This window comes from Nerophis ophidion, linkage group LG21 (genome assembly GCF_033978795.1).
Source record: "Nerophis ophidion isolate RoL-2023_Sa linkage group LG21, RoL_Noph_v1.0, whole genome shotgun sequence".
In the NCBI taxonomy this organism is placed as follows: domain Eukaryota; kingdom Metazoa; phylum Chordata; class Actinopteri; order Syngnathiformes; family Syngnathidae; genus Nerophis; species Nerophis ophidion.
In genome coordinates this window covers 9,308,587-9,323,042 of record NC_084631.1, presented here as the reverse complement: position 1 = coordinate 9,323,042, position 14,456 = coordinate 9,308,587, and the positions used below count along the sequence as shown (strand labels likewise).

Below are 14,456 nucleotides of genomic sequence, written 5' to 3'. Positions count from 1 at the left end.
TCCAGGAATTCCCATTAATCCCGTGTTTTCAAACCCTTTTTTCTGTCGACTACTTCCACAGTTTTTAACCCGCTTCAACCGTTCCACCGTCAAAACATTCCTTTTGATCAGAACAAAAAAACTAAGTGTTTTTTTTTAACTGGAAAAATTCCCAGTTTTCCCGAAATACCAGGTATTGTATAATACAATTTCTCAATTAAAAATATTACTACTTCAACATTTCTCGACTGTTTTGAAAACAATTCTAACACCAACCATTCGGAACGTTCCGATTTTTTTTTATTTTTAGTATTTTCAAAAAAATCCCCCTTTTCCCAACATTTCCAGGAAGTTGCCATTGAAATGAATGAGACATTTTTCCAAGTTGCACAATTCTCACATTTTTTCAACCTATTCAAACCATTCCAACATCAACACATTCCACTCATCCTGGACATTCACACTAACACTTTCCCAAGTTCCAAACCAAATTCCGTTTTCCCTGGAAATTCAAACTCTTCAACATTGAAACCATTCCAACATTCAAATTGTTCTTACATTCATACTACAAACCCTGTTTAAATATGAGTTGGGAAATGGTGTTGGATGTAAATATAAACGGAATACAATGATTTGCAAATCCCTTTCAACCCATATTCAATTGAATGCACTACAAAGACAACATATTTAATGTTCAAACTCATAAACTTTATTTTTTTTTTTGCAAATAATAATTAACTTAGAATTTCATGACTGCAACACGTGCCAAAGTAGTTGGGAAAGGGCATGTTCACCACTGTGTTACATCACCTTTTTTTTAACAACACTCAATAAACGTTTGGGAACTGAGGAAAGTAATTGTTGAAGCTTTGAAAGTGGAATTCGTTTTCCATTCTTGTTTTATGTAGAGCTTCAGTAGTTCAACAGTCCGGGGTATTTTACGCTTCATAATGTGCCACACATTTTCGATGGGAGACAGGTCTGGACTGCAGGCAGGCCAGTCTAGTACCCGCACTCCTTTACTACGAAGCCACGCTGTCGTAACACGTAGCTTGGCATTTTCTTGCTGAAATAAGCAGGGGCGTCCATGATAACGTTGCTTGGACGGCAACATATGTTGCTCCAAAACCTGTATGGACCTTTCTGCATTAATGGTGCCTTCACAGATGTGGAAGTTACCCATTCCTTGGCCACTAATACACCCCCATACCATAACACATGCTGGCTTTCGATCTTTGCACCTCGAACAATCCGGATGGTTCTTTTCCTCTTCGATCCGGAGGACACAACGTCCAAAGTTTCCCCAAAAAATTTTAAATGTGGACTCGTCAGATCACATAACACTTTTCCACTTTGCAGCAGTCCATCTTAGCTGAGCTCGGGCCCAGCGAAGCCGGCGGCGTTTCTGGGTGTTGTTGATAAATGGCTTTCGCTTTGCATAGTAGAGCTTTAACTTGTACTTACAGATGTAGCGACCAACTGTATTTAGTGACAGTGGTTTTCTGAAGTGTTCCTGAGCCCATGTGGTGATATCCTTTAGAGATTGATGACGTTTTTTTATACAGTGCCGTCTGAGGGATCGAAGGTCACGGTCATTCAATGTTGGTTTCCGGCCATGCCGCTTACGTGGAGTGATTTCTCCAGATTCTCTGAACATTTTGATGATATTATGGACCGTAGATGTTGAAATCCCTAAATTCCTTGCAATTGCACTTTGAGAAACGTTGTTCTTAAACTGTTTGACTATTTGCTCACGCAGTTGTGGACAAAGGGGTGTATCTCGCCCCGTCCTTTCTTGTGAAAGATTGAGGATTTTTTGGGAACCCACCTGTTCCCAGTTAGCCTGCACACCTGTGGGATGTTCCAAATGAGTGTTTGATGACCATTCCTCAACTTTATCAGTCTTTATTGCCACCTTTTCATTTATATTTACATCTAACACAATTTCCCAACTCATATTTTAACGGGGTTTGTACATTCTGTCAGCATTTCAGTTAAACTTCAGCATTGGAGCATTCACACTCAATTCCTTCCGGAATTTTCTCATCTAGTTCATTCATCATTTAGTCATTCATTATTATTCATTCATTTTGCATTAATTCATATAGCACCGATTCAGTCGTCAGGATTATTTCTTCATGCAGCATTCAGTAATTCATCCATCCATCATTTAGTTAGCCATCATTCATGTATTCATCCATGTAGTTTTAACTCAGTCGTTAATGAATCTATCTATCCACTCATTCAGTGAGTGAGTTAATTCATCATTCATTATTTTTTCCTGCATTTATTCATGCGGCATTCAGTCAGTCATCATTCATGCATTAATTCCGTGATTTTACTTATTCATCACCCATGTATTTATTCAGACTGCTTTAATTAATACATGCAGCAGTTATTCAGCCATTTTGCATTAATTGGTATATCATTGGGTTCATTAGTTCATCCATTCATAATTCAGCCATTCATCCATGTTGATCCTGCCAGTAGCCTATATGCTTGTCTCAAAGATTAAGCCATGCAAGTGCAAGTGCAAACGATCATCAGTTGTTCATTCTAGTCATCCATTCACTCACTCATCCATTCATTGATCGATTCATTCAGTCATGTGTTCATCTAGATGACTTTGTGATGGTTTACCTGAGTAGAGCATTGTGACGATGAACAGCATGAGGTAGGCCCGACCCCGGGAGCCGAGCATGCTGGGAAACACCAGCAGGACTGAGCACCTGAAGGATGACGACACAGCCCCGCCCACAAGACACAGCCCTGGACACGCCCACAAGGACACTGATTGGAAACTTCGCGGGAGATTGCCTTTAAAACACTTCCGGTTTCCTCACCAGCGGCAACGCATCCCAGGGCCAGTTTGAGGTGAAAGGTCAATGGGAGGCTCTGCGCCACGCCCAGAAAAATGGCTGAAAAAGACGTCACGCAATTGGTCACATGACTCAACATCAATAGTGTTGTTTTTTTACCTGAGCCACTCAGCGCGCCAAACACGCCCCTGAGGATGACGTGCACTGGCCCCGCCTCCTCCGCGCGGCCGAGGAAGAAGCGATGACAGCCAATCGGGAGGACGCTCCTGATCACGTGCTCAACAGCTGTAAAGACACGTAGGTGAGAGGGGGGAAGTTGCCATGGTAACACAGATGCAACTTACTGCTGTGAGGCCTCGAAGGGGCGGCGTCACTGGCCATGATGGTCCACGCGATCCTTGACACGTGACACGTCATCAACCGCCTTCCCGCTCACAGCTAAATCACGAGGGCGCGCGCGCGCACACCCCCGCGCCATAAAGGAGCGTGCGCGACAAAGACGCGTGACGCGTGCACATTGGCAGCCGTTGTTGCGGCCATCAAACTATCGCCGTGCATGTACACGTGATGAGAGGAGACGCGCGCAGCAGGTACGTTGACATCAAGGTGTATGACGTCACGTTCGCCATGAATTGATTAACGTGGACCCCGATTTAAACAAGTTGAAAAACTTATTCGGGTGTTACCATTTAGTGGGCAAATATACGCATACTTGCCAACCTTGAGACCTCCGATTTCGGTGGGTTGGGGGCGTGGTTTGGGCGGGGGCGTGGTTTAAAGGGGATGAGTATAATTCACCAACTGGAGTATTTCATATATATGTGTATACATATGTATGAAATACTTGACTTTCAATGAATTCTAGCTATATTTATTTATTTTATTATATATATAAATAAAAAGTTGAATTTCAGACGGCACCTATCAAATACACAGTAATAAAAACACAGTTGTTCTACTAACTGTACTGTGCTTGCTGGTTATTAAAAAAAAAAAAACAACACCTACCTTTCACTATTTGAGTAACCTTTGTTCTGCCATTTGCGTATTGGCGAGAGTCACTTGCCTCAGGTGCACAACACCACATAAATCGTTGGCCAATCAAAAAGCAACCCCAAAACGCTATAGCCAACATTCACCAGAAGATGGCGAAAGACAACATAGAATCAATCTATTACAGACGGCGTCTCCTTGTGTGTGCAGTTTTTTATCAACAAAAGATGTTGTAATGTGATTTGGCTGGCAAGCTGTTTATATAACAGGAAAGCGGACGTGAAAACAGGCTGTCCGCACTCAGGTCCGCTTGGAGCTGGAGGGGGCGTGAATTTCGGGAGATTTCCGGGAGAAAATTTCTTCCGGGAGGTTTTCGGGAGAGGCGGTGAATTTCGGGAGTCTCCCGGAAAATCCGGGAGGGTTGGCAAGTATGAATATACGGAATATGTACTGTACTGTGCAATCTGCTAATAAAAGTCTCAATCAATCAAAAACGTACACCGTATTTCCTTGAATTTCCGCCAGGGCGCTAATTAATTCAAAACCTCTTCTCACTCCTGCGCTTACCAAAGGCATGCGGTAAAAGTAAGCATGCGCTAATTATTTTAAAACCTCTTCTCACTTCGGCACTTACCAAAGTTATGCAGTAAACATTTAAGTGTGATGTAAGCTTGGACCTTAAATCCTACTGAATAGTTCTTAATCTTCCGTTTATGCGATTTCAAATTACCGGTATTGAAATCAGCCTCCTCCATTTTGAAAATGATGACAGGGGAAGTGTCACTCGTGACGTCACGAGTTTGACCAGGCGGTAATACTAAGCATGCGCTCATTATTTTGGGAAGTGAGTTTGACCCGGCAGTAATTCAAGGCAGGCGCATACTATATGCCCTGCGGCAATTCAAGGAAATACGATATTCACAATGATGCCAGCGCTCTTGTTCTACTTACCAATGGCCACCAGGGGGTGCTAAATGCGTCTTCACGTGCCCTCCTTCCAAAGGTCAGCGCTGTGCGCTCACTTCCGGCGATGGAAGATCAGAAGCCACCTGATGGAGGCAGGCTGGAGCCTGCTGGGGTTCGCGTCCGGCTTGCTCATGGCGACGGCATACGGCGCCATAATGCTCTCCCTGCAGAAGCAGTCGCTGTGGGTGTGCGTCTACAGCACGCTGGGCGTGGCGGCGGTGGCGGCCTTCGGGATGGGACTGTCGGCGGACATGCGCGGCAGCATCATGGTCATGTTGCCCTCGATGTGCTCAGGTCAGTTAAAGTTAAAGTACCAATGATTGTCACACACACACTAGGTGCGGTGAAATTTGTCCTCTGCATTTGACCCATCCCTTTGATCACCCCCTGGGAAGTGAGGGGAGCAGTGGGCAGCAGTGGTGCCACGCCCGGGAATCATTTATGGTGATTTAACCCCCAATTCCAACCCTTGATGCTGAGTGTCAAGCAGGGAGGCAATGGGTCCCATTTCTTTATAGTCTTTGGTATGACTCGGAACTCACAACCTACCGATCTCAGGGCGGACACTCTAACCACTATCAATCAATCAATCAATGTTTACTTATATAGCCCTAAATCACTAGTGTCTCAAAGGGCTGCATAAACCACCACGACATCCTCGGTAGGCCCACATAAGGGCAAGGAAAACTCACACCCAGTGGGACATCGGTGACAATGATGACTATGAGAACCTTAGAGAGGAGGAAAGCAATGGATGTCAAGCGGGTCTAACATAATACTGTGAAAGTTCAATCCACAATGGATCCAACACAGTCGCGAGAGTCCAGTCCAAAGCGGATCCAACACAGCAGCGAGAGTCCCGTTCACAGCGGAGCCAGCAGGAAACCATCCCAAGCGGAGGCGGATCAGCACCGCAGAGATGTCCCCAGCCGATACACAGGCAAGCAGTACATGGCCACCGGATCGGACCGGACCCCCTCCACAAGGGAGAGTGGGAGATAGAAGAAAAAGAAAAGAAACGGCAGATCAACTGGTCTAAAAAGGGAGTCTATTTAAAGGCTAGAGTATACGAATGAGTTTTAAGGTGAGACTTAAATGCTTCTACTGAGGTGGCATCTCGAACTGTTACCGGGAGGGCATTCCAGAGTACTGGAGCCCGAATGGAAAACGCTCTATAGCCCGCAGACTTTTTTTGGGCTTTGGGAATCACTAATAAGCCGGAGTCTTTTGAATGCAGATTTCTTGCTGGGACATATGGTACAATACAATCGGCAAGATAGGATGGAGCTAGACCGTGTAGTATTTTATACGTAAGTAGTAAAACCTTAAAGTCACATCTTAAGTGCACAGGAAGCCAGTGCAGGTGAGCCAGTACAGGTGTAATGTGATCAAACTTTCTTGTTCTTGTCAAAAGTCTAGCAGCCGCATTTTGTACCAACTGTAATCTTTTAATGCTAGACATGGGGAGACCCTAGGCCACTGAGTGGTCAATAGGCCACTGAGTAAGTCGTTTGACAAACGCTGACGGCGGCAAATGCGGGTGGAGCGAGTAGAGGCGGGGTCTAACAGGGCGCCTCTTGTGTGTTTCAGCTCACGGACGCAACTTCCTGCTCTTCCTCTCCACCTCGCTGGTTCTGTCCGGACCGCTCGCCAACACGATAGAGAACACGGAACGAGCCGCCGCCAGCCTGCAGTGTGGCGCCGATTTGGCGGCCAAACAAACGCGGGAGTTGATGCAAAAAGCAGCCGCGCCCCTCCTCTGTAAGACCCGCCCACTCCCTGCATCTCAAAGCTACAGCCGGCTGATTAAGGACGCGTGTGTGTCGCAGCCGCGTTGGATCAGATCCGCGAGATCTGCCGCAACGCCGTCGCCACGTCAACAAGGGTTGAGAAGCTGATCCTGTCCCTGACCGACGCCGTCCGCCATGTCGGTGAGTTGACGACGTGTGGGAGGAAACCCGTGTCCGGTGTCCTCAGGTGAGCTGTGACCCGCTTCCTCCGCAGCTCGCACTCTAAGGAATGTTCTCCACTTCCTGGTGGACATCGGAGACGTCTGCAACGACAAGATGGGCTCGCCGTACAAGAAGTGCCGGAGCATCTTCACGCAGGCCCGTGTGGACTGCGACGCCCAGCTGGGGGACTTCAACTTCCTGTGTGAGATTGTCAGCGGCTTCATGCGCCTCTGCGAGCTGGCCCGCGGTGCGTCGCCCGTCTCGATCTTCCTCCACAAGACCGCCGCGCTTCAATGTTCATTTTCTGTCTTTCAGCCGGCGAGCTCTTCTGCGTCATCCCCGCCTACGTCGCCGAGCACCTGAGGGAACACCTGGCCGAGCGTGAGTCCCCCTCTGCGTGTGTCCGCCTCTCGGCACCGCCGCCCATACTTGCCAACCTTGAGACCTCCGATTTCGGGAGGTGGGGGGTGTGGTCGGGGATGGGGTGGAGGCGTGGTTGGGACGGGGGGCGTGGTTAAGAGGGGTGGCGTATAATTCACCAACTCGAATATTTCATATATATATATAAATAAATATATATATGTATGAAATACTTGACTTTCAGTGAATTCTAGCTATATATATTTATTTTATTCTATATATATAAATAAAAGAAATAGTTGAATTTCCGACGGCACCTATCAAATACACAGTAATAAAAACACAGTTGTTCTACTAACTGTACTGTGCTTGCTGGTTACTAAGAAAAAACAACAACACTTACCTTTCACTATTGGAGTAACCTTTGTTCTGCCATTTGCGTATTGGCGAGCAATCTCCGAATTCGGGAACATCCTTCACGGATTTGTTGTAGACATCCGCAAATGAGAACGGGATGTTGCTTCCAGCTATCAGCATAGCCATCTTTGTCTCAGCATAAGATACACCATGGGGTCTCCATTTTGCGAGGTGGGCCATAATACTGGGTTGTGAGCGATGCTGCGCTGCGGACGCTTTGTGCTTCGCTGACTGACCGTTCATGGCTGCGTATCCGTTCGGCCGCCGTGTTCAATGGAGAAGTCTGTTCTACAAAATGTACAGGCAACATACCCCTTCCCCTTCGAACTCTCCTTGATACACTGAAATTCTTGTTTCCAATCGTTCTGGAACTTGCAAGCGTACTTCTTCATTTTGCTCGTCGACGGTGTAATATACTGGGTCGGAGTGAATAACCAGGCGACGTGATGAAGTTACGTCTCTTTACTGTGGGCTTCAGAACAGACCCCATGTTCCTTGACTGCACTTAAATGTAGAATATATTTACATTCTATTCTATGTACAGTAGATGGCAGTATTGTCCTATTTAAGAGGGTCACAACATTGAGTCAGGTCTGGAACTGGAGGGGGCGTGGCCTCCAGCTCCGCCTGAATTTCAAGAGATTTTCGGGAGAGGCGCTGAATTTCGGGAGTCTCCCGGAAAATCCGGGAGGGTTGGCAAGTATGCCGCCGCCTGACTCTTACATGTGCGTGCAGCTGCTGTCTCGGCCTTTCAGCGCATGCGGCGCCAGTTCGACTTCAACGTGACGGTGGCGGCCAACTTGGAGGCGGACGCCAACGTAAGTCGGACATTGGGGAAGACTGCTCAAGACATCCTTGAGGAGCTGACCTCAGACCTGCGAGTCTTGAATAAGCTGATGGGTCCATTCGCCTTCGCCGGGCCGGTGCTGCTCGTCTGCTCTTTGTTCAGGTTCGCGAACGCCATGTGCCTGTGGCGACCTCGCTCCTGACGTGTGTGTGTGTGTGTGCGCAGGGCCGTGCAGTACAGACGCAGATACTTGAGTCTGATGAGTTTTGACAACATATACATCAGCGCTCAGTTTGTAGAGCTGGACCGTCAGGTGACCGCTGGGGGCGGGGCTTCCGTCTTGCCGATCACTCGCAGAGAGTCGACCATGTTCATCACGCCGCGTGAGTACATGCGCAGGTCAGCGTCAGTTCCGCGTTTGACGGAACCGAGTGACCATGAGGCGTCTTTTACCGCAGTGTCGTTGCGACTAACGAGCCGTGAGTGGCGGGTGGCCCTGGTGGGCGGGGCCTGGGTGCTGAGGCACGCGTTGGCGGCCGGCCTGCTGGTGGCGCTGGACTTCCTGGTCTTTTGGCTCCTGGACCAGGTGCACCGCCAGGTCCAGAGCGACGTCCTGGGTCAAGGTGAGCGATGGTCGTCGGTGCTGTCGTGACTGAGGTAACCACGGCGACCGTGTCCCTCTGTCCCACAGCTCCGGTCTCCGTGGCGGTGCAGGTTAACGGGTCGGGTTATATGGCGGACATCATGCGGGACGTGGTGGCGTCATTCAACGTCCTGCAGGGAGGGAAGGTCACAGCAATCAGCACAAAGTGTATGCTGGCGCCGTCGGAACCGGACTACGCCGACTGCTTCACCTTAGGTAGGGGCGCTGCAGGACGTGACATCAGCTTGGTGCCATGGTCCAGTTCTGATACGCCGCCTTTTTGGTCTCAGGCTTCCTTTTAGGTCTGGCCCTGCTGGTGTCGCTCGTCGGAGGACCTGTGCAGCGCGCCCGACGACTCATGTGCGCTTATCTCTATCCTGAGACCGAGCTGGTATGTACACGCTCGTTTGACACCTGCTGGTTCTGGACTCGGTTCCCGATCAGCGTTGGTATTCCCTTCAAAAGAAAAAACTGATCAGCCGAGGATATACATAGATGAAAAATATACAAACCCTGTTTCCTTATGAGTTGGGAAATTGTGTTAGATGTAAATATAAAACAGAATACAACGATTTGCAAATAATTTTCAACCCATATTCAGTTGAATATGCTACAAAGACAACATATTTGATGTTCAAACTGATAAACATTTTTTTGTTGTTGCATATAATCATTAACTTTAGAATTTGACGCCAGCAACACGTGACAAAGAAGTTGGGAAAGGTGGCAGTAATTACTGATAAAGTTGAGGAATGCTCATCAAACACTTATATGGAACATCCCACAGGTGTGCAGGCTAATTGGGAACAGGTGGGTGCCATGATTGGGCATAAAAGCAGCTTCCATGAAATGCTAAGTAATTCACAGACAAGGAATGGGTGAGGGTCACCACTTTGTAAGCAAATAGTCAAACAGTTTAAGGACAATGTTTCTCAACGAGCTATTGCAACGAATGTAGGGATTTTACCATCTACGGTCCGTAAAATCATCAAAAAGTTCAGAGAATCTGGAGAATTCACTGCACGTAAGCGATGATATTACGGATTTTTTTATCCCTCAGGCGGTACTGCATCAAAAACCGACATCAGGGTGTAAAGGATATCACCACATGGGCTCAGCAACACTTCATAAAACCACTGTGAGTAACTACAGTTGGTCGCTACAGCTGTAAGTGCAAGTTAAAACTCTACTATGCAAAGCAAAACCCATTTATCAACAATACCCTGAAACGCCGCCGGCTTGGCTGGGGCCGAGCTCACCTAAGATGGACTGATGCAAAGTGGAAAGGTGTTCTGTGGTCTGATGAGTCCACATTACAAATTATATTTGGAAACAGAGGACGTGGTGTCCTCCAGAACAAAGAGGAAAAGGACCATTCGGATTGTTATAGGCGCAAAGTGTAAAAGGCGGAATGTGTGATGGTATGGGGGTGTATTAGTGCCCAAGGCATGGGTAACTTACACATCTGTGAAGGCACCATTAATGCTGAAAGGTCCATACAGGTTTTGGAGCAACATATGTTGTCATCCAAGTAACGTTATCATGGACGCCCCTGCTTATTTCAGCAAGACAAGTGTTACAACAGCATGACTTCGTTAAAAAAGAGTGCGGGTACTTTCCTGGCCCGCCTGCAGTCCAGACCTGTCTCCCATCGAAAATGTGTGGCGCATTATAAAGCGGAAAAAACAGCGGAGTTGAACGACTGAAGCTCTACATAAAACAAGAATGGGAAAGAATTCCACTTTCAAAGCTTCAACAATTAGTTTCCTCAGTTGCCAAACGTTTGAGTGTTGTTAAAAGAAAAGGTGATGTAACACAGTGGTGAACATGCCCTTTCCCAACTACTTTGGCAAGTGTTGCTGGCATCAAATTCTAAAGTTAATCATTATTAAAAAAAAAAAAAAAAGTTTATGAGTTTGAACATCAAATATCTTGTCTTAGTGCATTCAATTGAATATGGCTTGAAAAGGATTTGCAAATCATTGTATTCCGTTTATATTTACATCTAACACAATATCGCAACTGAAAAGGAAACGGGGTTTGTAAAAATGGATTCATGAAATAAATGAGCTCACCTCCTGTTTTTACAGGAGCGTGTCAAATTCCTGCGCCAGCTGATCATGGACAATAGGAGGGCGACGGGAAGGGCGCTAGTGAGGGTGAGGCCCAAGAAGCAGGCGCATGAAGAGCAGCTACGCCGCCATCTTGCTGCGCTGTTGCTGAGGTGAGTCCTCGGTCACGTCTGGATGTTTGGCTGCAGGGAAATGATGAGCACCATTGTGTACGCCAGGCTACCAAGGGGAGGAGCTTACCTGTCTGACCTGCTGGCCTCGTCATCAGACATGTGTCTGGCCTGTGGCAGAGGGGCGGGGTCTACGTCCTTCGTCTGCGATGTTCCTAATTGTCCAGGTAAAGCCGGCGAAGAGCAAGAGTTGCTATGGCGATAGTGTTGTGTCTTATGGTATGCGACGAGGACAAACGTGCATAAATGATACATACGCAAACAACATAAAAATGCTGCAGGATCAAAAAAACTACCAAATTTATACAAAAAACCCAAAAGCCACTTTATGACAGGAAAGTTCAAAGAACCAAACAGAATTTAGCCATGCTACAAATAAGTTAGCCTGGCTGCCAGGAAGCTGGCCAAGCTACCAGGAAGTTAGCCAAGCTATCAGGAAGGTAACCATGCTACTAGGAAGTTAGCCATGCTACCAGGAAGTTAGTCCGACTACCAGAAAGTTAGCTAACCTACCAGGAAGGTAACCATGCTACCAGGAAGTTAATCATGCTACTAGAAAGTTAGTCCGGCTACCAGAAAGTTAGCCAAGCCACCAGGAAGTTAGCCATGTTACCAGAGAGTTAGCCATGCTACTAGGAAGTTAGACAGGCTCCCAGAAAGTTAGCCAAGCTACCAGGAAGTTAGCCATGGTACTAGGAAGTTAGCCATGCTACTATGAATTTTGCCATGCTATTAGGAAGTTAGCCAAGCTACCAGGAAGTTGGCCATGCTAACTGGAAGTTAGTCCAGCTACTAGAAAGTTAGCCAAGCTGCCAGGAAGTTAGCCAAGCTGTTAGGAAGTTAGCCATGCTACTATTAAGTTAGCCAAGCTACCAGGAAGTTACAAAGCTACCAAGATGTTAGCCATTCTACTAGAAAGTTGGCCAAGCTACCAGAAAGTTAGAAAAGCTACAAGGAAGTTAGCCATGCTACTAGGAAGTTAGCCATGCCAACAGGAAGTTAAACAAGCTATCAGGAAGTTAGCTATGCTACCAGGAAGTTAGCCCGGCTCCCAGAAAGTTAGCCAAGCTACCAGGAAGTTAGACATGCTATTAGGAAGTTAGCCAAGCTGCCAGGAATTTAGCCATGTAACCAGAGAGTTAGCCATGCTACCAGGAAGTTAACCAAGCTACCAGGAAGTTAATCATGCTACTAGGAAGTTAGCCCGGCTCCCAGAAAGTTAGCCAAGCTGTCAGGAAGTTAGCCATGTTACCAGAGAGTTAGCCATGCTACTAGGAAGTTAGTCCGGCTGCTGGGAAGTTAGTCCGGCTACCAGGAAGTTAGCCAAGCTACCAGAAAGTTAGCCAAGCTACCAGGAAGTTAGCTATGCTACAAGGAAGCTAGACTGGCTACCACAAAGTTAGCCAAGCTACCCGAAAGTTAGCCGCGAGCTACCAGTTAGTTAGCCATGTTACCAGAGAGTTAGCCTTGCTACTAGGAAGTTAGCCATGCTACCAGGAAGTTAGCCATGTCACCAGAGAGTTAGCCATGCTACTAAGAAGTTAGTCCGGCTACCAGGAAGTTAGTCCGGCTCCCATAAAGTTAGCCAAGCTCCAAGAAAATTAGCAAAGCTACCAGGAAGTTATCCATGTTACCAGAGAGTTAGCCAAGCTACTCGGAAGTTAGCCAAGCAACCGGGAAGTTAGCCAAGCTACCAGGAAGTTAGCCAAGCTACCCGGAAGTTAGCCATGTTACCAGAGAGTTAGCCTTACTACTAGGAAGTTAGCCAAGCTGCCAGAAAGTTCCATCCATCCATTTCTACCGGTTATATCCCTTTGGTGTCGCGGGGGGCGCTGGTGCCTATCTCAGCTACAATCGGGCAGAAGGGGTGTACACCCTGGACAAGTCGCCACCTCATCGCAGGGCTGCCAGAAAGTTACCCATGCTATTAGGAAGTTAGTCAAGCTACCAGGAAGTTAGCCATGTTACCAGAGAGTTAGTCAAGCTACCAGGAAGTTAGCCATGTTACCAGAGAGTTAGTCATGCTACCAGGAAGTTAGTCCGGCAACCAGGAAGTTAGCCAGGCTACCAGGAAGTTAGTCAAGCTCTAGCCGCCAAGACTACTTATAGACATGGTATTAGGAAGTCAATTAACCAGGCCAGTCCGGCACGCCTGATAGCGTAGACAAGTATGAGGCGGCCATTTTTGTAGTAGTTGTATATATGTATACTGTCGGCCATGTTTGTAGTAGTTGAATACCGTATTTCCTTGAATTGCTGCCGGGGCGCTAATTAATTTAAAACCTCTTCTCACTCCTGCACTTACCAAAGGCATGCGGTAAAAGTAAGCATGCGCTAATTATTTTAAAACCCCTTCTCACTCCGGCACTTACCAAAGGCATGCAGTAAAAATTTGAGTGTGATGTAAGCTTGGACCTTAAATCCTACTGAATAGCTCTCAATCCTCTTCCCTTTTTGCGATTTCAAATTACCGGTATTGAAGTCAGCCTCATGTATTTTGAAAATGATGACGGGGGAAGTGTCACTCGTGACGTCACGAGTTTGACCAGGCGGTAATACTAAGCATGCGCTAATTATTTTGGGAAGCGAGTTTGACCCGGCAGTAAATCAAGGCAGGTGCATACTTCAAGGAAATACGGTATATTGTGTACTGTCGGTCATGTTTGTAGTGGATGTGTGTGTTGCAGGTGTGTACTGTCGGCCATGTTTCTGCAGTTTGGGGAAGGTGTGTGACGCGTGTGCGCGACCCTTGACCTTGCAGCAGTACAGCGAAGAGGAGATGTGAGTGCCAAAGGTTACAAACGGTACCAAAGTCGGTGTGAACTGCTGAAACCCGTTTGTTTCAGTGACTCCAGTGCTGACGAGCGTTAGACCATCAAGGTGCGGAGCGTCGTGCCACCAGGCTCTGATGTCAGGCGGGTGATGCTCATACACATTCTCCCCTCCGGTGAATCGCACGCCGCCTCCTTCCTCAACACCGCCGACCGGCGTGAATGACGTTGGAAAGCGTTGTGTGTGTACTTGTACATTGTCTCTACTGTTGTGTTCTTTGTAACGACCATGTTTGGCGTTCCTGTAGGCGGAGCCACCTGCACACCCCAATTACATTCTACACTCCAAAAAAATGATTCAAGCCCTTCTTAGATGTGACACATTTAAGTATTGTTGAATTTATTCAAAAATATCTAGTTTTAAAATATACACATATATATTTAGTCAGTGAAACATAAAATTTCTCATAATTGATCCAATGGGATTGATTTGATGTTGATCAACGCAAAATAAATGAGTTCAGAAC

The 14,456-nt window shown here is 46.9% G+C and overlaps 2 protein-coding genes and 1 long non-coding RNA gene across 3 annotated transcripts in view; 1 reads left to right on the top strand and 2 right to left on the bottom strand.

Annotated features, from left to right (window-relative positions):
* The window catches only part of dcst1 (DC-STAMP domain containing 1), a 22,654-nt gene extending 19,298 nt beyond the window's left edge, over positions 1 to 3,356 (bottom strand). Inside the window, exons 1-4 of the mRNA XM_061882836.1 lie at positions 3,266 to 3,356; positions 2,958 to 3,137; positions 2,823 to 2,897; positions 2,620 to 2,748 (exon numbers count right to left, since the gene is read on the bottom strand). Coding sequence (XP_061738820.1) covers positions 2,620 to 2,748; positions 2,823 to 2,897; positions 2,958 to 3,137; positions 3,266 to 3,356 — 475 coding nt within the window. The remainder of the gene's footprint in view (positions 1 to 2,619; positions 2,749 to 2,822; positions 2,898 to 2,957; positions 3,138 to 3,265) is intronic.
* Positions 3,277 to 14,456, top strand: dcst2 (DC-STAMP domain containing 2). The gene is made up of 15 exons (XM_061881814.1): positions 3,277 to 3,388; positions 4,795 to 5,051; positions 6,348 to 6,518; positions 6,587 to 6,688; positions 6,762 to 6,956; positions 7,025 to 7,090; positions 8,222 to 8,435; positions 8,499 to 8,656; positions 8,732 to 8,896; positions 8,965 to 9,132; positions 9,207 to 9,307; positions 11,007 to 11,140; positions 11,207 to 11,325; positions 13,846 to 13,939; positions 14,005 to 14,456. The coding sequence occupies exons 1-15, from the start codon at positions 3,366 to 3,368 to the stop codon at positions 14,027 to 14,029; spliced, it is 1,992 nt and encodes a 663-aa protein (XP_061737798.1). The 5' UTR covers positions 3,277 to 3,365; the 3' UTR covers positions 14,030 to 14,456.
* Positions 8,483 to 12,018, bottom strand: LOC133539708 (uncharacterized). Its single transcript, XR_009803476.1, has 3 exons — positions 10,992 to 12,018; positions 9,128 to 9,372; positions 8,483 to 9,047 (listed from the first exon to the last, which is right to left on the bottom strand). It is a non-coding gene; the product is annotated as an uncharacterized LOC133539708 (long non-coding RNA).